At 51.8% G+C, this 22,274-nt stretch overlaps 3 protein-coding genes across 7 annotated transcripts in view; 2 read left to right on the top strand and 1 right to left on the bottom strand.

The window, feature by feature from the left end:
• AP3D1 (adaptor related protein complex 3 subunit delta 1) overlaps positions 1 to 6,385 on the top strand; it is a 39,002-nt gene extending 32,617 nt beyond the window's left edge. Inside the window, exons 27-32 of the mRNA XM_061466765.1 lie at positions 109 to 298; positions 1,367 to 1,455; positions 2,500 to 2,585; positions 2,998 to 3,119; positions 3,875 to 3,954; positions 4,336 to 6,385. Coding sequence (XP_061322749.1) covers positions 109 to 298; positions 1,367 to 1,455; positions 2,500 to 2,585; positions 2,998 to 3,119; positions 3,875 to 3,954; positions 4,336 to 4,431 — 663 coding nt within the window. The 3' untranslated portion in view covers positions 4,432 to 6,385. The remainder of the gene's footprint in view (positions 1 to 108; positions 299 to 1,366; positions 1,456 to 2,499; positions 2,586 to 2,997; positions 3,120 to 3,874; positions 3,955 to 4,335) is intronic.
• SF3A2 (splicing factor 3a subunit 2) overlaps positions 1 to 22,274 on the bottom strand; it is a 161,021-nt gene that overhangs the window by 132,008 nt on the left and 6,739 nt on the right. The window lies entirely within an intron of this gene.
• On the top strand, positions 6,985 to 22,138 carry MOB3A (MOB kinase activator 3A). Of its 5 annotated transcripts, XM_061466763.1 has the most exons (5): positions 7,010 to 7,136; positions 14,853 to 14,992; positions 17,746 to 18,304; positions 20,322 to 20,524; positions 21,490 to 22,138. In XM_061466763.1, exons 3-5 carry the CDS (start codon positions 17,887 to 17,889, stop codon positions 21,517 to 21,519), a joined length of 651 nt encoding a protein of 216 aa, XP_061322747.1. In that variant the 5' UTR covers positions 7,010 to 7,136; positions 14,853 to 14,992; positions 17,746 to 17,886; the 3' UTR covers positions 21,520 to 22,138. The 5 variants fall into 5 exon arrangements, with proteins under 5 accessions (XP_061322744.1, XP_061322747.1, XP_061322746.1 ...); XM_061466760.1 differs by lacking the exon at positions 14,853 to 14,992 and having other exon boundaries at positions 6,985 to 7,136; XM_061466762.1 differs by lacking the exons at positions 7,010 to 7,136; positions 14,853 to 14,992 and adding an exon at positions 12,156 to 12,429.

The raw sequence follows: 22,274 nt of genomic DNA, 5'->3' as shown, positions 1-22,274 counted from the left end.
CCTCTAGCTGTACCAGATGACCTTTATGAGGCTTGTTTTCTTTGGTGCTGTGCTCTGCTGCTTGAAGTTGCTGAATCTTTCATGTGGCTTTTTTTCTTTCATTTGCAGACTTACGATATTCAAGGAAACCTCCAGAATGATAGTCAAGTTACTGTCTCTGTTATCTTTGAGAACAAAAGCACTAGCTTCCTTAAGAGCATGGAACTAAATGTCCTGGACTCTCTGAACACGAAAATGCTCCGACCAGAAGGCTCATCTGTACACGATGGGATACCTGTGCCCTTCCAGCTACCCCCTGGTACGCAGCTTTGCACAGGGTTCTTGGAGTGTGTCTAGTCCTGCACTGCCCTCCTGTGGAAAGAATTATTCCTGCTACTTGCTGTTTTCCAGAAAGGCTCTGCCTGAGTGTTCCTGGGCTTTCCCACAGTTCACTGGACAGGATAAGCCTCCTTACAGTATGGCTGTAAATGCAGGTGGTTCTGTATGGCAAGCGCCAAGCCTAATGTAGGGCTGGGACTCAAAATTTCTTGAGTTATTTTTCAGGTGTCTGCAGGCTGGCACGCGTTTTGAACATGCCACCATCCCCAGGAATCTGAAATTCAGAAGGAGTTTGCTATGAGATTTAAAAGGAAACAAAGTTCATAGGTTCATGAGCCATTAGAATCTGCTCTGGATTTATTCTCAAGCTATCGTTTTAATGGCAGAGGCCATATGCAGTGAAAGTTAGTGATAATTTTGTATTTATTTGGATGGGGAGCTGAGCCCCTAGGAAATATTAGATGCAGATGAAGGATAATGGCTTCACACGTAGTACAGTCAAACCACTGAACTGCTTTTACCTTCACTTCCTCTGAATTCTGACCCAGCTCACAGAGGTCATCTGGGATTAAGTGGCTTCAGGAAGTATTTTGATCCCCCACAAAAAGCAATTGGGTATTCCTTTTTCATTCTGTAGAAGGCAGATCTTGACACAGACTATGTATACTAATAGAAAAACAGTGAAACATTGGAATTCAGTTTGGTTCTGACAAATACTTAGGAAGCTGTGTGTCTTTCCAGTTACACAGACAGTTGAAATCTATTGCCACTGTGACATACTTTGCCCTGACACTCACTCAGTAACCTCCACCAAATGCCAGCTATCGCTGCTGCTTTCCAACACCCATGAGCTAAGTGCTGAAACACAGTAAAGTCACAACAGGATTTGTGCATCTAACTCTTCTGGCTCTATGGAAAACGTTAAACTTTGGCTCAAAAATAGTCAGCGCATAAAGCTTAGCTGCTACTGATGGGTTTATTCTAACCATTACTTAGAGATGGAAACCATTTTCTGACCTGACTTCTCCCTCTCCTCTCTTCATGCTAGGAATCTCTAATGAAGCCCAGTTTGTGTTTACACTTCAGAGTATTGTTATGGCTCAGAAGTTAAAAGGAACACTGTCCTTTATAGTCAAAGTAAGTGCAGCTTTAAACTCTGTGCTTCTGCTTCCTTTGGAACTGCATAAGGGAGCTTGACTTGGGTGGAAAGCACTGCTTTAGAGCTTTTTTTTGTAGGCATCATTTCATCCCTGCTGCACCAGCCCATTCTGTGATGTGAGAAGTATTTTTACATGACATCTTGTGCAAAGAGTGTCCTGAATACTGCGTAAGCATGCCCTAAATTGTCATTGCTGGCAGTGTGTGAGCAATGCAGCCTGAAACATATGCCACGTTGTCAGCTAGAAAATCACCGCAGTGGTGCATCTGCTGGGGAGAGGAGGTCAACCAGCTAGGGAGAGGTACAACCCAGGCTGTTTGTTCTGATCTCAGGTGTCCAAAGATCAGTTGGACACTACTTCCTGGTAGAAGCCTGGAAAAACAGTAAGAATTAGGTATAGTTAATAAGGATGGAAACCCAGCCCAAGAGTGAGGTTAGCTGAAGGCAGTGTTTAATGAGTATCAATTTGTACAAGACTATATGGGTTGCTGATCTTATTTCACTACAATTTATTAATGAAGGAGCTGCATGAACAGCTTGAAGGAAGTGAATGGAGACAGTTGTGGCTACTTCTGGGTCAGCCATGTTCTTTATTTTAAGGGTTTCTTTAAAATAGTATTTGAGTCCTGTTTTCAGTACCTGAGAACCTGGGAGAGTTTAACTTCTTATTTTGCTTGGGAAACAATGAACTGTAAAGCCACATCTCCAAGTGTTAGTTTAAACTCGGTCTGCTCAATGTATTTCAGCAGAGTGCTATCAGAAATGCAGCACACTCCCTCCAGTTGTGTCCATTACCTGCTGTAGGGCTATGTATCGACCCAGCTACCCACATCTTTCCTCTGAATGGCCCAGTCTTGTAGCGTGATGCTTGTTCTCAGACTGATCCTTCAGGCCCAGCCAGGGTACATCAAAGGGAATTGAGCCCTAAAGTCTTCCTCGGTGCCTGTTTGGTAGGTGGGGGTGGTGCCTCCTCGTGCTGCCTCAGGGCTCCCATTCATCTCCTTTCCTTTGACCTGTTGCAGAATGATGAAGGTTCAACCCATGAAAAACTAGATTTCAAATTGCACTTCAGTTGCGCTTCATACTTGATCACGACGCCTTGCTATAGGTAAGTGCCACTTAGGGAGCACAGCACTGGTGCTTTTGCCACCCATGTGAAGCTGAGCTTTGGCTGCAGGGCATCTCTGTAAGATACACAGCATGCTTTTGACTTCGGCTGCTTGCGATTGCTTTGGTTACAGTTTGGTTATCTTATATAATGTTTGACTTCATGAACTTATTCATTCTGAAGAAGGAGCTGTGTGCCCTGTAGGCTGGCAGAGGTCCTGTGGAAGTAGCTCTAGTTGAGGTCACTCCAATCTGGAGTATGGTTCCCACATTTGCTTTAAACCCATTTTTGTAGAGCTTGGAAGTACTTAGACTTCTGCATCCTGCAGTGTCTCAAGGTCTGCATGGGGTTAATGTGGCAGATTTCACTTGAATTTCTAGTTGAAGTGTTTCCTTTCCTTCCTGTTTTGCAGTGATGCTTTTGCCAAGCTCCTAGAGTCTGGAGATCTGCACATGAGCTCTATTAAAGTAGATGGAATTAGCATTTCTTTTCAACATCTACTGGCAAAGATCTGTTTTCATCACCATTTTTCAGGTGGGTCTTCCTTGATGCAAGCCTTCTGCAAAATCCTACATTCTAAGGTTCCCACTTTGCTTGGCCAGTGCAACGCTCTGTGGCCTCAACAGTGACAGAAGGAGGTGATGGCCAGATTAAATAAATTCGGGAGAGGAGATTTTTCCAGGTCTGTAACAGATCAAAACATGGCAGTGCTCTTCAGAGCGAGCACTCCTTCTGTCCCTGTGGCTTTCCTCCAGCCCAGCAAGGCACGTGCCAGGTACCACGGGAGCAGCTTGCTTATAGTCAGGGCTGTAACTGTTCTCTGAAGGCTGTGTTTGATCTCCAGTGCTTCAGCCTGCCTCCTCCCCAGTGCTTTGTTTCAGTAAAGGAGAGCTCAAGCTATTCCATTTTGGACTTAATAATTAAAACATAAGTACTGGATGAAGCAAAACAAATGGCTGTTTCATCATGCTCTGCTTGAACTCTTTGGATGTTGCCTCACTGAAAGTGTTTCTGGGGAAGAGATCTACGTTCTGATCAGCAATTTTGCCACAAAACGGTTGCAGCTTACTTAAAATACAAATGACTTAACCTCGTGATTGTGAAATACCCCAGAGAGGAGCCAGGAGGAGCCAGGCACATAGATCATCTTAACCCTGACTTCCTCCTCCCCTCCCTCAGTAGAAACTCCTGTTCCTTGAGGCCAGGGAAGGCAATAGTTCCTCTTCATGGGAAGCAAACCCTCTATTAAAAGTTATGCCACTAAATGAAAATTCCTTTTCTCTTTATAGTTGTGGAACGCGTTGATTCGTGTGCATCCATGTACAGTCGTTCTATCCAAGGCCATCACGTCTGCCTTCTGGTAAAAAAGGTGAGAGCATTGTAACACTGAGGCAAGACTGAAGGGAAGTTGCAGCCTTCCTTGGCTTAGAGAGGGGGAAATCCTCCTGTCTGAATCCCCTGGGGACACCATGGGCAGATGAATTCATCTGGCTCATGGAGCACTTTGCACTGAGCTGCTACCACACTCATAGCTCCCAGTGGGCTCTCTGTTGCTCAGCACATACCCGGTGGGCAGTAGCAGTGTTGGTGGCTTCCTCGAGCTGTCCCCAGGGTGTCCTCTCAGCTGAGCCTGCTCTCATCCTGTGCAGGCTTCACTGGTTGATCCTAATCCCTGAGCTTGGCTGCAAATAAAATTGTCCCCTCTTAGAAGAGGAACTGACTGATTTCTCTTTTCTTTTTTCTTTCCAAGGGAGAGAACTCTGTATCCATAGATGGGAAATGTAATGATTCCACCCTGCTTAGCAACTTGTTGGATGAAATGAAAGAGACATTGTCCAAGTGCTGAATACTCCTTACAAATACTCCGACTGCAAGAAACACACCTAACGTGTAAAGACGAGCAGACCCAAGTGTTAAGTTTCTCCCTCGTACGCATGTACTATCCTGGGGCACGTGCTTTTCAGTTAACTCCACCATTGTTTGCAGTTTAGACATTTTAAGGCTGTATGTTACCTTTTTATTTCAAAACTTTTTACAAACTGTGGTGTTAACCCTTTCTAGCCCAAAGAGACCCTGGTGACATGACTGGAGGAGGGAGGGAAGGGCGCTATTTATTCAGCAGCTCATGATGATCCATCCCATAAACTTTGCTGTCTGCGTGGGACAGTGGAATAAGCAGAATTTCATCAACAGTAGCACAGTGTTGCTTGTGCTTATTGCCAGGGGAGGTTGACTTGATACTTAGCCATGGAATGTGTCTTCAGGGCTGCTGTAGTTGATGTATATTTCTAGCAGAGGCTGGTGCTGGACCTAAAGGCCTCTTTTGTTTTTTTATATATATATGATTTATTATTATTATTATTACTATTATTATCTCAAGATCTGTTGTGATCAGCATATAAACATCCTCCATCTCCTTGAGCTAATCCAGATGAGCCCTGTGAGAACTGGGATGTTTGACTTTCTGTTTATAGTAGTTGCCTTGAGCCTTAACCTTCTTTTAGTGACAGCTGAAAGAGTAGAGAGTGACTGCATGGACAGGCTGGAAGTGTCACTGTTTGGTCCTCTGCTCCCATTGCCCACCCCTGCAAATGGAGTCTCTCATGCCTCTGCCCTTTGAGCAGTCTCTGATGATGTGTTTCATGAGTCCACTTCGATTTCACATTCCTAGGGTGTAGCACGAAACTGGAAATCCAAGGGGGTCTGTTCCTGCTTTTCTATCATTTCGCTCACCAGCTGAGGTTGACCACTGCCAGGTTGGAGAAACGTGCCCACGTGTGTAATCCTTTGTGCTCTGAACAGTTTGGAGGTACAAGCCCTGCTCCCCCTCTCATCCCTGCAGCATTCCACAGCCCTGCCCTTGCAGTGCCTGTGGATTGAGCAGCACAAGTGTACCTGGATCCCTGCTGGGGGCAGGAGGAGGTGTTGGTGAGGAGCTGCAGGCCTGCTCTGTAGCAGGTTCCTTCAGAGGGAAGAAACGGAGGGTCCACAAAGTGAAGCCTATTCTGCACTCTTGGAATCTTGTGGAATCACTGACCAGAAGGGGATGTTGCTGTGTCCTTTACAGTGATGCTGAAGTGATGTCCTTCTCCAAAATACCTTGCTTTGTATTTTATCCTCCTCACTTCCACTCGTTTTACTTTTGCTGCTCCACACCCAGCAAACTGAGAACACACTTGAACGGTTTTGCTTTGAGCCCCGGGGCAGAGAGCTGTGGGTTGCTGTCACCAGGAGGGTCCCCAACGAGGGTTGTGTTGGTCTGTGCCTCTCCAGCACCACCACCGCGAACTAAACCCCATGCAGGCCACAGGATGAAGTGTTGATCATCTCTGGGTGAATGTCCTGTACTTGTGCTCTTCACCCTCTTCCCACATGAGGGTGTTCAAAGGCTCTGGTTTTATTTCTAGGACCAGCTTCGTGTTCTGACCGTGCTGCAGGAGCTTGTTTTCCCTGCTGGCGAGGTGGTTTAGTGTGGGTCAACCTCCCCTAGTAAGCCCGTTGGTGTATTAGAAACTGAACATATTACAATTGTCTTCAAGGATAATGTTCCTCAATTAGTGTTTGGGGTTTTTTTTAATTCATGGATGAAAACTGTCACTTTAGCATGTAGAGTCTTCTCTTACAGAATCCTGTGCAGTGATTCTAGACTTTTGAAACTGTATGATGTGTTACATTCACAAATTGATTTGCTCTCAACATTCCCTTAAAAACAACAAAAAGAAAACGAAACCAACATACCACAAGCTGCTGTAATGATTTTGTGTCGAGATGATCCAATAAACTTTCAAAACAAAGTTCAATTTTTGGCTAACCAGTCGTTCTTTACAAAACCCTCACAGTTTGCATGGACCCAAAGCCACGACATGAATTTATCCCAGCTCTGAATGCTCCTGTCTGGAGGGGGGGGAGGACAGAGGAATCTTGCTCCAGTAGCTTAGGAGGAGGTAAGGACCCCACTCTGTGTCCCAAACATATTCTTATGTTTGGGATGTCCTTCTGGATGTGAAGCTGTTCAAGTCCAGAGGAGGCCATGGAGATGCTGCAAGGGCTGGAGCAGCTCTGCTCTGGAGCCAGGCTGAGAGAGCTGGGCTGGGTCAGCCTCGAGAAAACTCTTCAAGGGGAGGCCTTAGAGCAGCTCCAGCGATAATAAAGTAGGATAAAAGGAAATGTATTCTATTTCTTCTAATCTTTTTTTCTTAAAATAGAATAAAAGAAAATAGAGTAACAAAAATAGATTAAAAGTTAATAAAGGAAAATAATAGAATAAATGGCAGTAAACGAGCTTTATAAAAGAAAATGCAATGAAGGGGAATGCGGTCAAACACCAACACGCAGCTCACCCCCACCGCGCCCCGCTTCCTGCCCCGCCTCCCCGTTCCCCGCGGGAGGAGCCGGTGGCGCGGCCCCTTTAAGAGGAAGTAGTGCCGGCCGCCGCGCGGAGAGGGGCCTGGCGCAGGACCGCCGAGTGGTGCGCGCGGGCCGGGGGCGGGTGCTGCGGCCGCACGAGGGGAGACGCTTCCGCGCCGGCACCGCTGAGCTGCGAGCGGGCAGGTACCGGGGAACGGGGGGGAGCAGGGCCCGGGGCGGCGGCGGGGCAGGTCCGGCTCGGGGGTCCCACGCGGGGCGCGCTGCCCGGCGCTGTCCGTGCTCCCGGGGCCTTGCGGCCTCCTCAGGCCGGGCCGTGAGGGGAGCCTGTTGATCCGGGGCCGCCGAACCCCCCGGGCTCTGGTTCCCCGCACTTCCTTGGCGAAGGCGGCGGCTCCCGCGGCCCCTGCTGCTGCCGGGGGGAGGCTGTGCTGCGTTCCGTGTCCTGGGGCTGGAACGTCTCCGGGGGGGGACTCGTGTTTCTTTCCCCCCGCCCTTCTCTGGCCGCGCTGATAAATGCTTCTGTTGGGGGTAAAGGCGAGGTCCTGAAGTTCAGACTTCTTCATCTCTTCAGTGCCTGGGGGGAATGCGGAATTCGCCGCCGCCTTCCTCCTCGTGGTGAGGGGAGCTCGTGATGGTTCAGGGCAAATCCGGCTCCGCTTCTGCCTCGTGTTGTGAGCACAGGGATGCGGGGGGGAGGACGGGCGCTGGTGAGGCTGCTCCTTGAATCCGGTGTTCGGTTCTGGGGCCCTCACTGCAAGAGAGACATTGAGGTGCTGGAGCGGGGCAGAGAAGGGCAGCGGAGCTGGAGCACGGCCTGGAGCCCAAGTGTGATGGGGAACGGCTGAGGGACCTGGGGGGTTCAGATGGAGAAGAGAAGGCTCAGGGGGGACCTGATGGCTCCCTACAAGTGCCTGAGAGGAGGCTGGAGCCAGGAGGGGCTGGGCTCTGCTCCCAGGGAACAAGGGATGGGACAAGAGGAAACGGCCTCAAGCTGCACCAGGGCAGGTTTAGATGGAGCTGAGGAACAATTCCTGCCCCAGAGGGTGCCAGGCATTGGAACAGGCTGCCCAGGGCAGGGCTGCAGTCACCGTCCCTGCAAGTGTTCACACAGCGTGGAGACGAGGCCTCAGTGCCATGGGTCAGTGGTGGCCTTGGCAGGGCTGGGAACGGTTGGACTGGATGAGCTTAAAGGGCTTTTCCATGATTCTCTGAAAGGAAAGGGCAGGAAGTCCTCCAGAGAGAGGGGTGTGAAGTTGTCCAGCACACGGTGCAGATGTTTGGAAACAGCATCTCTGTTGTTGGCTTTGGTGTTAGTGAAAGGCAAGATCCTCTTCTCCTGGAGCTTGGAGGTGGGGAGCGGCCACACTTTCCCAGCTTCCATCTTTTTCCGGTCTGGAAGTCCTCCCCAAGTTGCAGGGCAGGGGGGATTTCTGCTGGGAGATGCGGAATTTCCCAAGCCACCTGTTTATCACAGTCCCCAGGGGCTTCATCCTTGCACTCTGCTTCCTTTCCAGGCTCTAGGCTCCCATCCAGCTCTCTGTTTATCTACTGTCCCTTCTTGGACTGTGTATTCCCCATTGCAGATTCGCTTTCTGCCTCAGTCACGTACTTGTGAACTTGGGCAGGAGCCTCATAGAATGCCCAGAAAGGGAGGAGAGGCGTGCTGGGAGCTCATGCAGCTTGGTGCTGGGATAGCTCTTGGTTTACACTGAGGAGCTGTCCCTGGAGCAGGGAGCTCCCTGTGCCTGCCTCACCTTTCCGGGTCTGGGATGCTCTTTCAGACCCATTACTTGGGGTTGTGCCATCATCACAAGTGGGCACGCGCTCTCCTGCAACGCTGAGGCCTGGGGAGCTTGAAGCCACCTGAGCATCTCGAGCAGAGTCCTCGTGGCTTCAGCTCTGCTCTAGTGTGGGAGCTGTTTGCCAGGTGCTTCTTTGCCCACACTTGGCTCTGTCGTGGTTCTTTGGTTGTCGGGGTGTGAGGTACCCCCTGAACCGAAACAGAGCAGTGTAGCCCGTGTGCTGAGGTGGGACTGTGCTCATGTGTGCCGTGTCCTGTACCTCGTGCTGCTGGGCCAAGGATCTCTATGGACACAGTGTCCATAAGGACACACAAAGGAGAAGTGTTTCCCTTCTCAGCACCCAAAGTGTGTGGGGTCTGAGGAAGGTTACAGACCCACACCAGACCTGTGCACAGCAGTCGAGCCTGGGGAAAGAGCTGCCTTCATCTCCTGAGTTTTAATTTCTTACAAGACAAGGAAGTGTTTTGTGAGCCATAAATGCTGCTGTAAGGGGATCTGTAGCTGGCTTTGCTGGAGCTTTAGCAGCTTATCTTCAGAAAGAAGTAATATCCACCTAATGCTTTCAATAAAGAGTGTACCTGAGGCCGTGTCTTTAGCCTCCCTTTTCCAGATGCCCCTGGGAGGCAGGGTTACCGGTGACTGCTGTGTTAGTGCTGCTTGTGCTTCCCTCTGGAGCTGGGCTTGTGCTGAGAACTGGGTGAATTGTTGCTCTGAGTACGTGAAGCAGAGAGGAGGAACGGAGGCAGCGAAGGCCTGAAAACAAACCACTTGTGCAAGTGTGCAAAGCCTGTGCAAGAAAATGCATCACACCGCAGCAGCTTGGACTGCTCCAGGAGAGCCTGGGCGAAGGCTCCAGAGCTTGGCTTTGTTGGGGTTGAGTCAATTTAAACCACAAGAGGGGAGACTGAGATGAGCTCTGAGGCAGAAGCTCTTCCCTGGGAGGGTGCTGAGGCGCTGGCACAGGGTGCCCAGAGAAGCTGTGGCTGCCCCATCCCTGGCAGTGTTCGAGGCCAGGTTGGACACAGGGGCTTGGAGCAAGTGGAAGGGGTCCCTGCCCATGGCAGGGGTTGGGACTGGATGAGCTTTAAGGTCCCTTCCAACCTGAAGCATTCCATGAATTTGGGAAGAGGCAAAAGTGATGCTGCTGGGTGCCGTATGTCCTGGGAACCGTCTGCCTTTGGGTGAATCATGGCTCTTGCACTGGCTCCGAGGGAGCCTGTGGAGCAGAAAATGAGGTAGAGCCATCCATAATGTCCCACTTGGAAGCAGGAGCCGAGTCGAGCCCATGGCTGCACTGAAAGGCAAGGTAATGTTTATTTCATCTTAACTGCAGGCTTCTCTCGGAGCTGCTGTCTGGGCCTTTGGGGGGTTTAGCTGCTTCTTTCTTCTCTTGCTGTGTGGCAGGAGGTCTTATGATGTGGTTAGTCTTGAGGTGCTATTTAGCTCCACATCAGTGGGCTTATTCCTTGCCTGGAGACATGTAATGTGTCAGGTTACTGACATATCTCCTTGTGAAGGGGAAGAGCAAGCCTCACGGGCATCTGCTTTCAGCAAGAAACAATACTGCTTTTCTTCTGAAAGCATAGCATCAACATGGGGAGAAGAGGAACTGGTGTGGGATTAGCCCTGCTGAAGGAAGGGCTGGCCAGCTCGTGCTCCGGCTCAGTCCCTGCCTGAAGGAGCTCATAGACCCAGCACCTCCTGTGACCCGTAGCTGTGCTCTGGAAATAGTGCCTCTGCTGCAGGCAGGATTCATCCTCAAAACCCGTGGTACCTTTAACTTGGGCGGGGGCACATCCCAAAGTTAGAGCAGATGAAGCTGGTGGTGGCTCAAAAACATCCCTGCCCAGTGAGGATAATAACATGGAGCCTTCAAAAGTGGGATGAAATGACATGGTCTCGTGTGAGGTGTCCCTGCCCGTGGCAGGGGGTTGGAATTGGGTGATCTTAAGGTCCTTTCTAACCCACAGCAGTCTGGGATTCTGTGAAACACAGCACTTACAGCTTGGCCTCCCAAATATCACAGATCCCAGGCTGGAGGACGGAGAAGGGTCTCCCTGAAGGAGCAGGCTTCAAAACCCAGCCCCTGAGACCTCAGAAAGGCAGAGCTGCTCTCAGCGTGCCACCGCTGCGGTGCTTCATCCTAGGCATGCTTCTCTGTGCAGCTTAACCTGGAGCCTGGCCCTGCTTGTCGCTGCAGGCAGCTCTGCCTCCTCATGCAGCCACCCCGGTGAGCCCCATCTGCCAACAGAGCTGCAGCTCTGACACTGCAGTGGCTGCAGATGTCATCTCAGAGGCAAGACACTGGCTGTAAGGCCTTGAGCTGCCCTGCCACCCTGCAGGCATTTCTAGGCCTTTTAGACTATAAGGCCTTTTAGTGGAGGCTTTTAAACTGCAGCTTCTGCTCTCTGAGCATCCCCTTTGGGGAAGAGAAAGCAGGAGGGGTGATGACCTCTTCCCAAAGGTACTTTCTCATGCACCATTTCCACCCTCTGTGGCTGTGAGGGGCTGCCTGAAAGGCCAGGGGGGGACAACCCACGCTGGAAATATGCTCTTGTGTGCAGTGTTCGAAGATTGAGCCCCCCCCATCCCCTGCCAGAAAGGGTTACCCAGCCCCATCAGTGCTCACTCCCCTCAGTACCCCCATAATGTCCCTCCTGTCATCTTCCATGGTCTCGATCTAGATCCTGAGCTCAGAGAGGGGCACTGAACTGCCTGCTCCTCGTCCTGCTTGTGGGGTGGAGAGGTGCCTCTTGCTGCATCAGCTGCCTGATGGGCTCTGCCAGAGCTGCTGCACTGGGGTCTTCTCCTAACCCAGAATAGCTTCATTTAACAGGGCTTTTCCCTTTATTATATAAACTAACCTGACTTTAAAACTGATCTGAATGCCTTTTAGGGGAAAATCAGGATACCAGTTAAAGCCCAGTATAGCTATTTTTTGGTCTTTTATTGTGCTGCTGCCTTTTCTTGTGCATATGGAGATGCAGATGGGCTCTGGTTTGCATGGCTTAAAGGCACGTGAAGTGACTGTCCTGCTCCTAAGGAAGTGATACGGTATCTATACAGTTTCTTACTCGGGAATTTCCAACTTATGCAGCTCATTTAAATTGCAGGGGGTAGGGGGTTGCTGGTGACCACAGGACTTTCTTAGACCTGACAGTTGTGATGCAATATAAAGGGCTCTTTGTTTGCCTAAACCTTGGGAATTCAGCGTTTGAAAGGCGTGTTTCCGAGGGGCTCCGTGAAGTTTGTTGCAGAGGCTGCTGCTAAAGCAGCTTCCAAAAGAAAAACGTGGATATTGTCCTGCAGAGCAGCAGAATGAACCGGGCCAGCCTGGGGCTGTAGGTGCAGCAGGGACGGATCCGCTCCCTGCTCCAACTTCAGAGCAGCCAGGAGCAATGGAGAAGGAAACGAAAAGGCGATGCTGGGGGTGCCACCAGGCAGCTTCTGGCCCTCCTTGTGCAGCAGCGGGGAGCGGTCTTGCAGGAGAAGAGGCAGAAACACCACGACAGAGCCTGTGGAGGGGAATGATCAGCGTTTGGGAAAACACTGGCAGCTCCCTGGGCCGGACTCGGTGCCAGACAGGAAGCCGGTGACGTGGAAGTGTCTCGCCGGGATCATGAATGGCCAGGCGTGCGCGCTCAGTCTCCGCTCCGTGCCCTGCCCCGGCTGAGGTAAGCACAGGCACAGACCTTTGTGCCTCCTATCATGAGACAAGCCCAAAGAGCAGCCAAAGGCCTCGTCCCGTGGAGGTGAGCTGCCTTGGGTGTTGCCAGACTGGCTCCAAAGGCGCAGAACCTGCCTGCCGTTTGTGCCGCTCCGGCCCTGCTGGCTGTCGTTGCTCTGAGCCTTGCTGTCCGCGTTAAAATCTCTCCTTTGATCGTAGAAAACCAGGATCAGCTCGTCAGAAACAGCACAGAGCGGCTGTGGGAAGGTATTTGTGAAAGGAGGGTGGGGAATTATGGAAAAAGGTGTCCATCTTTGCTGGGTTTTTTCTGTTTCGAAGCCACTTTTTGGGTGTGCTCTGTACGTTTGTTTTTCTCGTGAAGCCCTCGATGCAGCTGATAGATTGTGGCCGCTTTATCAAACCAGCATGGGTGGGTTTGTGTCCTGTATTGGAAGCGATGGTGTTAGCCGTGAAAACCGCGCTGGGAGGGAGGTGGAGGCTCGTTGCTCCCTTCTCCCTTCAGTGGGGACGGGGTGGCTGCACGAGCTCATCACCGCGGGCTGCAATTAGAAGCAGGATGTTCAGGCTGGGCTCGGTGCGAGTGCCCAGCAGCAGCCCCATGTTGGTGTCATCTCCCCGGGCAGCAGCATGGCTTCCCTAAAAGGAAACCAGAGACACCCTTTCCCCGGAGAGCTCACTGGGGTTTGCTCAAGGGCTTTCTGAGCAGCACCGTGGCAGGATGTGAGCCCAGCGCTGGGGTCACTGGGAGGGAAGTGGCTTGTGTCTGACCCCTCCCCAGCCTGCAGGAGCCTTTGGATTGCAGCTGCGTGGGGAACGGGACTTGGGTTTTTTTCCCCTCTGTTGAAAAAGGAAGCTCTTTGCCTCCGTGCCTACGAGCACACGTTGCAGAGACGGGCTGAGCAACTGCAAGAGTCATCTGCCGGGGCTTGAAGCGCAGGTAGGAGCTTGCTGACGTGCTGGTTTTGGTGCCTGGCTGATGTTCAACCCCTGCACGGTGTTAGTGGTGAGGGGTGTTGTTCAGGCAGGCTCTGACGGAGCAGTCATGGGACTCCTGGAAGAGGGTTTCGAGCCGTCCCGCTGCTGCGGGGGGGTTAGGATCCGGTGGGAATGCTGCTCGCTCCTGGAAAGCCTCGGGATGGCTGCAGCGTGTTGCAAGGGAAGAGGCAGTTCCAAATGGTTTAGAAGAGGTGACTGTCTTTCATGTTTTTATACCCTCTCTCTGCATGTAAAAGTAACCAAGAGACAGGGAACCGACCCCTCCGGCTTCCTCTACCCAGAGCTTGGTTTAACGTGAGCCTAGCTTGGATCTGCCATTCCCAGCTAGGGAAGAGGAGCAGCAGGGTGATTCCCACAGCCCTGCCCTGGCTTGCCATCAGCAGAAACCAGCGTTGGGACTGGAGCTGGGACTGCCCGGAGTTAGGAGAGAAAGTGAGCTTTTGGGGGAGGGAAGAGGGGACTCAGCCTGGGCTGGCAAGTTTCCTCCTTAACCAGCATAATTCCGAGCCATTCCTTGGTGTACTTGGGAAAGGAGGCTTGTTTGTGTTCTGGACAGCCGCAGTGTGGGGCTGTCTGTGGTGGTTGTGAGCTCGGAGGGGTGGCCAGGGTGCTCCTGGAGCACCGGTGACATGTGCTGTAATCTTGGCTGGCGGGAGGGGAGGAGTAACCAGAATGTGCTGCAGGTCAGTTTGGGAGGGGATTCTTCTGTTTTATCTCATCTTTGAAGCCTGCAAATACCACTCAGATGCCTTGCGTGTCCCATTTCCTAATTGTTCCTAACCTCTCCTTTCTCTTCTGTGCAAAGGCAGCATCCCAGTGCTGCCCAAGCTGTGAGTCCTGCCTGTGGAAGTAGGTGTTGTACGTGTGATATCATCTTCAAGCAATGTCAGGGATGCGTTTGGTCTCTGCGTCTTCTTTCTTTCTTTTTTTTTTTTTCCTTCCTTTTTTCCTAGAGCTAAGTGTTTCTTTTAGCTCAGTTGCTGTCAAAAACCATAATTAAATAGGTTGCATCTGCTTGAAGTCTCAGCTACTCATTTTGCTAATGCCTTCAGACAGATGCTGAGTCGTCTGAGAGACAATTGCTGCTGCGTCGAGCTCCCCGCTTCTCATGGGTGATGTCTCTGTAGAAAGAGGAAGTTGTTTGTAGGATGAATACAGCCTCGGCACCAAATAAACCCTACTCAAAGTCCCTCCACCCTGCTCAAATGGCAGTTTCTTCTGGACTATGGTCAGTGGTTGCTTCTTGATGTGCAGTCACTGGCCAGCACCGATGTGAGTGCGGTCACAGTGATCAGACAGGAAATAGGTAGGAACAGTCGTACCATGCCAGGGATGCTGTGGGAGCTCTGTGTAGGGCGATGCTCCCGCTCCTTGATGGCTTCTTTGTTTGAAAGGACATTTCTCCATCTCCAGCATAAGGAAACCATCGCGTGTGAGTGTTCTCTGGGACTGATTTCCTGCTGGAACCGCCTGCAGACTCAGCACCTGCTCTCCACATTGCCGGTGACTCGAGGCTGATCCACCCTTTGCTCCGGACGTGGCACCGTGGCCGGGTGGGTGCAGTCCCCGAGTGCTGCAGGATGTGGTGAGGCTGTGACACAGCTCCGGGTAACCAGAGCTCTTGTCTGTGCTCAGATGTCGCTCTGTGCAGTTCACGACTTCCTCTAACCATGTCTGTGGTGTGACCAAGCGCCTCCTAAAGACACGTTATGGGGGGATATCCTGTGGTGTCCCTCAGGGCTCGGTGTTAGGGCCATTGTTGTTTGATATCTTCGTTAATGATCTGGATGTGGGGATCAAGGGCACCCTCAGTAAATTTGCAGGCCACACCAAGTTGGCTGGGAGTGTTGATCTGCTGGAGGATAGAAAGGCTCTGCAGGGGGATCTGGACAGGCTGGATCCATGGGCTGTGGCCAGTGGGATGAGGTTCAGCAAGGCAAGGTGCTGGGTCCTGCATTTGGGCCACATCAACCCCCTGCAAGGTTCCAGGCTTGGGGAAGGGTGGCTGGAAAGTTTTTCATGGGAAAAGGAGCTGGGGGTTCTGGTTGATGGAGCTGAACATGAGCAGCTTGTGCCCAGGCAGCCAGGAAGCCCCCAGCATCCTGGCCTGGATCAGCACCAGTGCGGCAGCAGGGCCAGGGCAGGGATTGTGCCCCTGTGCTGGGCACTGGTGAGGCTGCACCTCGAATCCTGTGTTCGGTTCTGGGGCCCTCACTGCAAGAGAGACATTGAGGTGCTGGAGTGGGGCAGAGAAGGGCAGCGGAGCTGGTGCAGGGCCTGGAGCCCAAGTGTGATGGGGAACGGCTGAGGGACCTGGGGGGTTCAGATGGAGAAGAGAAGGCTCAGGGGGGACCTGATGGCTCCCTACAAGTGCCTGACAGGAGGCTGGAGCCAGGAGGGGCTGGGCTCTGCTCCCAAGGAACAAGGGATGGGACAAGAGGAAACGGCCTCAAGCTGCACCAGGGCAGGTTTAGATGGAGCTGAGGAACAATTCCTGCCCCAGAGGGTGCTCAGGCATTGGAACAGGCTGCCCAGGGCAGGGCTGCAGCCACCGTCCCTGCAAGTGTTCGCACCCCGTGGAGACGAGGCCTCAGTGCCATGGGTCAGTGGTGGCCTTTGCAGTGCTGGGCACGGTTGGATTTGATGCTCTTAAAGGCCTTTTCCAACCTGTCTGACTCTGTGGGTCTGTGATTTTCTTTCTTTCTTTGACTCCCCCACAGCAGCTGAGGGGGTCACAGCAGTTCTGGACACAGTGGAGCCACGTGTGCTGTGGATTTACCTTCCTGCCCAGGGTGGCTCTCACTGGGCCACATTCAAATGCCTTTTCAGTTTCTCCCAACGCATGTTGTGGCCCATGTTGCAACAGGAGGTTGGATCTCTCCGCTTCTCCACAGAAGAGGTGACTGAGCCCGTTCCCACAGGAAAAGCAGCACTTGGGAATGTTGAGTCTGGTCCTAACGGGACAAACTGAAGTGGTTTGGGTTTTCCGCCTTGCTCTGAGAAAACAAGAGGCCTTGGTTTAAGTCTTTGTAATCTTTCTCCGGAGAAGAGATGCTGATTAGCACTGCACAGCATCTGTTAGGGATGGGCTGAACTGTGGCAGCTGTAGTGTTGACCTTGAATTTGGAATTCTCTTGGCAGCATATGAGGAAACTATTTACATATTCAAGCAAACTGTGGCTTCATAGAAATATGGGGAGATTTCTGCTTGGTGAAAGGGATTCGTTTGCTTGCTTTCTTCTAAAACTCATGGAAATTCTTACTTGCCAGATTCCATAAGGCATCAGCTTTATTTAATTTCTGTTACTTTACTTATTCCTCTGCCCAGCACATGTAAAATAATATTCTTGGTGCGCATAGTTTTCTGCCTTAAGCTTCCATCAAAGACCAGCTTGACACAAATTATACAAGGGGATGGATGTGGGAACAAAGGAGGTATAATTAGCTACAGATAAACAGAGCTGTGTTTCTCGTCAGCATCCTTTTAGATCTCAACTTGTGTCTCACCCTCTCAGAGCTAATTCTTTTCCACAGACTGAAAGAGGAAGGCGAGCTTTCAACCAGCCTTCACCTTGCCGTGAGCTCAGCTGAAATGAAAAGTGGTTATGGTCTGCCTGCACCGGGAGAAGAGGCTGTGGCTGCTCTTAGAGCTCGTGGTGTTCCAGGATATTCTCTTTCCGGGTGTCTGAGCTCTGACTTCTTCTTCCTCTTCTTTTCTTTCTTGTTCCCCTCCACCCTTTCATGCCCTGTCTTTAGCACCACAACAGCGCACACATCTCCTGCTCAAGCAGTGGCTTTGTTGGACTGTGTCTGTCAACAGATCTGAGCTCCAGTTGGCTTGCCATAACATTACCTTTTAGGTGGGCTTGTTTCCGAAGTGGGGGAGCAGAGGTGAAAAATCTGATCCAGGAAAACCCAGCTTGTTTCACCCTTCTGAACTCTTTGGTGTATTGGAGCTGAGTAGGTGGTGGTGTTTCTCATTGCTTCTGTAGGGTTTGGGTCTCAATGGGGTGAATTGCAGCCACAGCTCTTCCCTATGGGGCTGGTTTCCTCATCCCCACACCGGGTGTGTAGGGAGACCTTGCAGGGGCGACTCTTGGCACCTCTGATGGCCGAGCTGCCGCTCTGCTGCAAGCTATGCTCTACAGAGAAGGGGGAGGAAAGAAACCTGGCATTGGCTTCCCCCCCTTCTCAGATGTGGGGCGAGGGCCCAGATGGCATCCCAGATCTCTGCCTGTGGGATTTACACAAGGTTTCCTGTTGAGAGAGCTGCTCCTAATCGCTGCCCTTCTGTGCTGCGTTGCAGATCAGGACCAGATGAACAGAGGAAGGTTTCTGTGAAGATCAGAAGCCCTGCCCCAGCCCTGCCCCGGGAAGTGGCCCAGCAGCGCTGCGTCTCCGCCTGTCATCGCTACGGACCTGGAAAAGAAAGAAGTAGAGGAGAAAAATGTCCCATGCTTTAAAGCAAGTGTTCAATAAAGACAAAACCTTCCGGCCCAAGCGCAAGTTTGAGCCGGGGACTCAGCGGTTTGAGCTGCACAAGAAGGCTCAGGCCTCCCTCAATGCTGGCCTGGACTTGAAAGTTGCCGTCCAGCTGCCACCAGGAGAGGAGCAGAACGACTGGGTGGCCGTGCACGTGGTGGACTTCTTCAACCGCATCAACCTGATCTACGGCACCATCAGTGACTATTGCACAGAGCAGTCCTGCCCTGTCATGTCGGGGGGACCCAAGTACGAGTACCGGTGGCAGGACGAGCACAAGTACCGGAAACCCACAGCCCTCTCTGCTCCCCAGTACATGAACCTCCTGATGGACTGGATTGAGGTACAGATCAACAACGAGGACATCTTCCCCACTAATGTCGGTGAGTTCAGTTCTAGCTGTGGCTGGGAGGAGGGAGGTCGGTGCAGAGCCTTCTCCTTTGAGCCCTCGGGTCCCCTTTCTAGAATCATGGAATCACAGACTGGTTTGGTTTGGAGCTCCAATCCCCTGCCACAGGCAGGGATACCTTCCACTAGACCAGGTTGCTCCAAGCCCCATCCAACTTGGCTAGGAGATCTATTCCAGGAGATGCTGTTGCACAGGCCAGCCTTGTAGCAGAGCTATTTCCTCTCGTGCTGCTCAGAGCCTGGCAGTGCAGTGAGCTCTTCTGAGCACCCAAAAAACTTCAGAGCTCTTCTGGAGTGCTAAAACACCCAGAGCTGTATCAGATCCCGTTTGGAGCCATGGATACCTCAAGTAAAGCCAAGCTGTGCCTAAGCAGTGAAAACAAGAGTGCTCTTAGAACAGTCTCTGCCCTGACTCTTGAGCCGTGGTCTCCTGAAGGCCAGCTCTCTGAGAGCTGATTGCCAGGCTGGGCTCCACGTGCGTGCTCTGCGTCGGCCGGGTGATGGTGGCCACGTTGCCATAATGAGGCTCTTTGTCATTCCAGGCTGGCTGTGGCTGACTCTGCCCTTTCAAGCTCAGTGCTTCCTGGCGTGTGCTCGGCTGTTGGTTGCAGCTGGAGGGGTGCTGACACGCGCATGGAGGGAGGGGCAGTGTTTCATCTATTGCCAGGGTGATGGAAAAGAGAATTTGGGCTAAGACACCTAAATCTGCGTACCCAAACGCAGCTTCGTGTGCTGGCTTTGGGACAAAGAGGCTTGGGGGGGTTTGTTTATTTTGTGTTGATGGGAGAATTCAGTATCTAAGGCATTAAGTAAATATGATTCATCCCATTCAGAGCTCCCATCTTCTGGGATGCAAAAGACAAGATGCAGCAGAGCTCCCACCCTCCTGCCCCAGCATTTATCCCATGGTGGGATGCAGTTGGTCTCTGTGTGGGACACATCTGCCATACAAGTGTCCACAGGGCTATTCCATACATGCCAAAATGCTGCTCAAACCTGGTGCTGAGCAGGCAGAGGGGAGAGCAAGGCCACAGACTCCTTCAGACAGCTGAGACACTGAAATCCTCCCCCTGTTCCTCCTGTTGCCCGCACAACGGCTGCATTGCCTTTAGCTAGGACTCTCCTGCGAGTCTCTCTGGGGACTACAAGCAGGGTGTTTGTTCTGCTCAGGGAGGCAAGACAGGTTTCCCACAGCAGGAGGGTTGTGGTTTGGAGGAGTTTTTAACTGTAATTGTTGTTGTCAGCTCGCTTTTTACCAGATTCCTCACCCTCAGCACCAGCTGAAATGCTGCAGCTTTTGCAGAGCACTGAAGGGGTTTAAACTAATCCTTGTTCCTCCAGAAACAACCTGTGTGAACTTTAAACTGTGATGTATTGCCCTGGGATGGCTGGTGGGCCCTGGCTAAAGAAACCCCAAAGGACTGATCCCTTCAAAGAGACCTTAACATCTTTAATTTTTAACCAAAGAGCTAAAGACCCATCAAAATAAGAGAGAACTGTGAGGAGTTAACAGCCCTGACTCTTTCTTCTGGGGAGTTGTTTGGTCCCAGCTTGTGTTTTGTGTTCTCTAGATAAGCATGAGAAACAGGAGTAGAACAAAACTCTGTCGGACTGAAGTAGCTGCTGGGAATCTGGGAAGCTCCAAGGCCAGTTTCTTACAGCACTCAGTTGCTGAAATCTGTGCTTTGAAAAACCTGATCCAAGGCAAAAGGAGAAGGGAACTGGAAATTCATAGCATCCCAGCCTGGTTTGGGTTGGAAAGGACCTTAACATCACCCAGTTCCAACCCCCTGCCATGGGCAGGGACACCTTCCACTAGACCAGGTTACTCCAGCCTGGCCTTGAACGCTGCCAGGGATGGGGCAGCCGAATCCAGTGCCAGGGACAGAAGCCCTTTTGTCTCAGTCTCTCCGTTGTGTCAATTCATTTTAGCCCCAAGGAACCAGTTCTAACCTGACTGACAGTTTCTCCTGGTGATGTCTTCCCTCCCAGGTACTCCCTTCCCCAAGAACTTCCTCCCAGTGGTGAAGAAAATTCTCTCCAGGCTCTTCCGGGTCTTTGTCCATGTCTACATCCACCATTTCGACAGGATCACCCAGATGGGGTCGGAAGCCCACGTGAACACCTGCTACAAGCACTTTTACTACTTTGTGAAAGAGTTCAATCTGATAGACACCAAGGAGCTGGAGCCACTGGTGAGTGTCTGGGTGGGCTCAGGGGACACATTGGTCTGTCGGGGTCTGGGGCAGTGCAGAAGGGCTTGACTGGGGGTGGAGGAGTCACAGAGGCCTCCAGACCTTCAGTGGTCCCTTCCAACCCGTGCTGTTCTATGATTTTATATGAGGAGTGATGGTTTTAAACTAAAAGAGGGACATTCAGGCTGGACGTGAGGAAGATATTCTTTACAGTGAGGGTGGTAAAACACTGGCACAGGTTGCACAGAGAGGTGATGGATGCCCCATCCCTGGAGACATCCAGGCCAGGCTGGATGTGGTTCTGGGCGACCTGATCTAGGTGAAGATGTCCCTGCTCCTTGCAGGGTTGGTCTAGATGAGCTTTGAAGGTCCCTTCAGACCCAGACTAGTGTATGATTCTACCTTCTCAAAACCGGTTGCCCAAATTCAGGCCATCAGTTGGCCTTGCAGCTTGGCTGTCAGGAAGCCGGGAGTGAGGAGGAGCAGACACAGCTCAGCAGGGTAGTTTGGGTATGGGATGGGAGAAGTTGACTTGTTCTCCAGCAACCTCCTTGCGTTTCTAGCAGCTGGCTTGCCTTGTTTGTGTGAGCCTGACACTGTTGGCCATCCAGGACGGGGATGTGCTTCCTTCCCTGTGCTTGCTTCCCAAAAGCAAGGGCAACGCCAGCACCTTCACAAGGAGTCTGGAGGATGGAGAACATGACCTGGTAGACCCAGGAGGTGGTGATGGTGTTCCCAAAGCTGTTAGCAACAGAGCAAACCTGCAGAGCCACTGGGCAGTGGAAGGGTGTCCTGTGGTGCTGTTAATGGGAGCGGTGGGGGGAACGCAGACCTGCCCAAACCGGAGCTCTTGGGAAGTGTCACGGCGTGGCTGACTAACCAAAGGTGAGGTTTTGTCCTCCACGCCCTCCCTGTCAGTCTGGACCTTCCTTCATGGGCCCTTGTCTTTTCTGTGCCTTTGACAGAAGGAAATGACCTCCCGGATGTGCCACTGAGCTCAGACCTTCCTGCTCCCACCGAGGACTCTGAGTCCCGCTCCTGCATGGGAGATGCGATTCAAGGGGAGAACAGAGACATTTTGTTAACAAATCTATATATTTTTAATGAGTTTCAATGTCAAACTGTGATACTGCAGGAATATTTTTTTAAAGATGCTCTAGATAAACTAGTTTTTTATAGTAATTTCTATTAAAAAAAAAGAAGAAAATATTTGGGGCCGCTTGATGGGAATGCTCACTCTTGGAGGAGGGAAGAGCCACCCTGAGCTGCCTCCTCCTCATGCCCTCATGCAGCAGCAGCACCACGTGAGCCAAGCCAGATGCTTCAGATAGAGCCACGTCCTGTAGCTGGTGCTGCCGTGGAAGCGGTACTTCCCTCCAGACACCCAGTTCCCATGCATGAATGGTGTATGTGGGGTGGACGTGGATCCCCTGGGGTGCTGTTTGCTTCCAGCACCTCTTCCACTGGCTGCGAGTCCAGTTTTTGGACAGAGCTGCTTTTGTGCTCCCTCTCTGCCTGGCATCCCGTCCCCTCGTCGCTTTCCCTCAGTTGGATTTGGGTTTCTTCCATGGCAAGACCAGTGGTGCCGCTGCTCAGGGAGTGCTGCAGCTCTGCTGTTGTGTCTTACAGCAGCTCTGAGCTGAGCTTCTCCCCATGCCCAGCCCAGCCCAGGGATGCAGGCTGGCAGCCTCAGGCCAAGCAGACCTGTGCCTCATGGGGATGAGCAGAGGGAAGGCGCTGGGACAGGCAT

The sequence above is a fragment of the Pezoporus flaviventris genome, unplaced genomic scaffold (assembly GCF_033815535.1).
Source record: "Pezoporus flaviventris isolate CSIRO_AGI_PZ_B2104156 unplaced genomic scaffold, CSIRO_AGI_Pfla_v1 ptg000043l, whole genome shotgun sequence".
Classification (NCBI taxonomy): domain Eukaryota; kingdom Metazoa; phylum Chordata; class Aves; order Psittaciformes; family Psittacidae; genus Pezoporus; species Pezoporus flaviventris.
The sequence above is the reverse complement of the archived record's forward strand: the minus strand, read 5'-3'. Positions and strand labels throughout refer to the sequence as shown.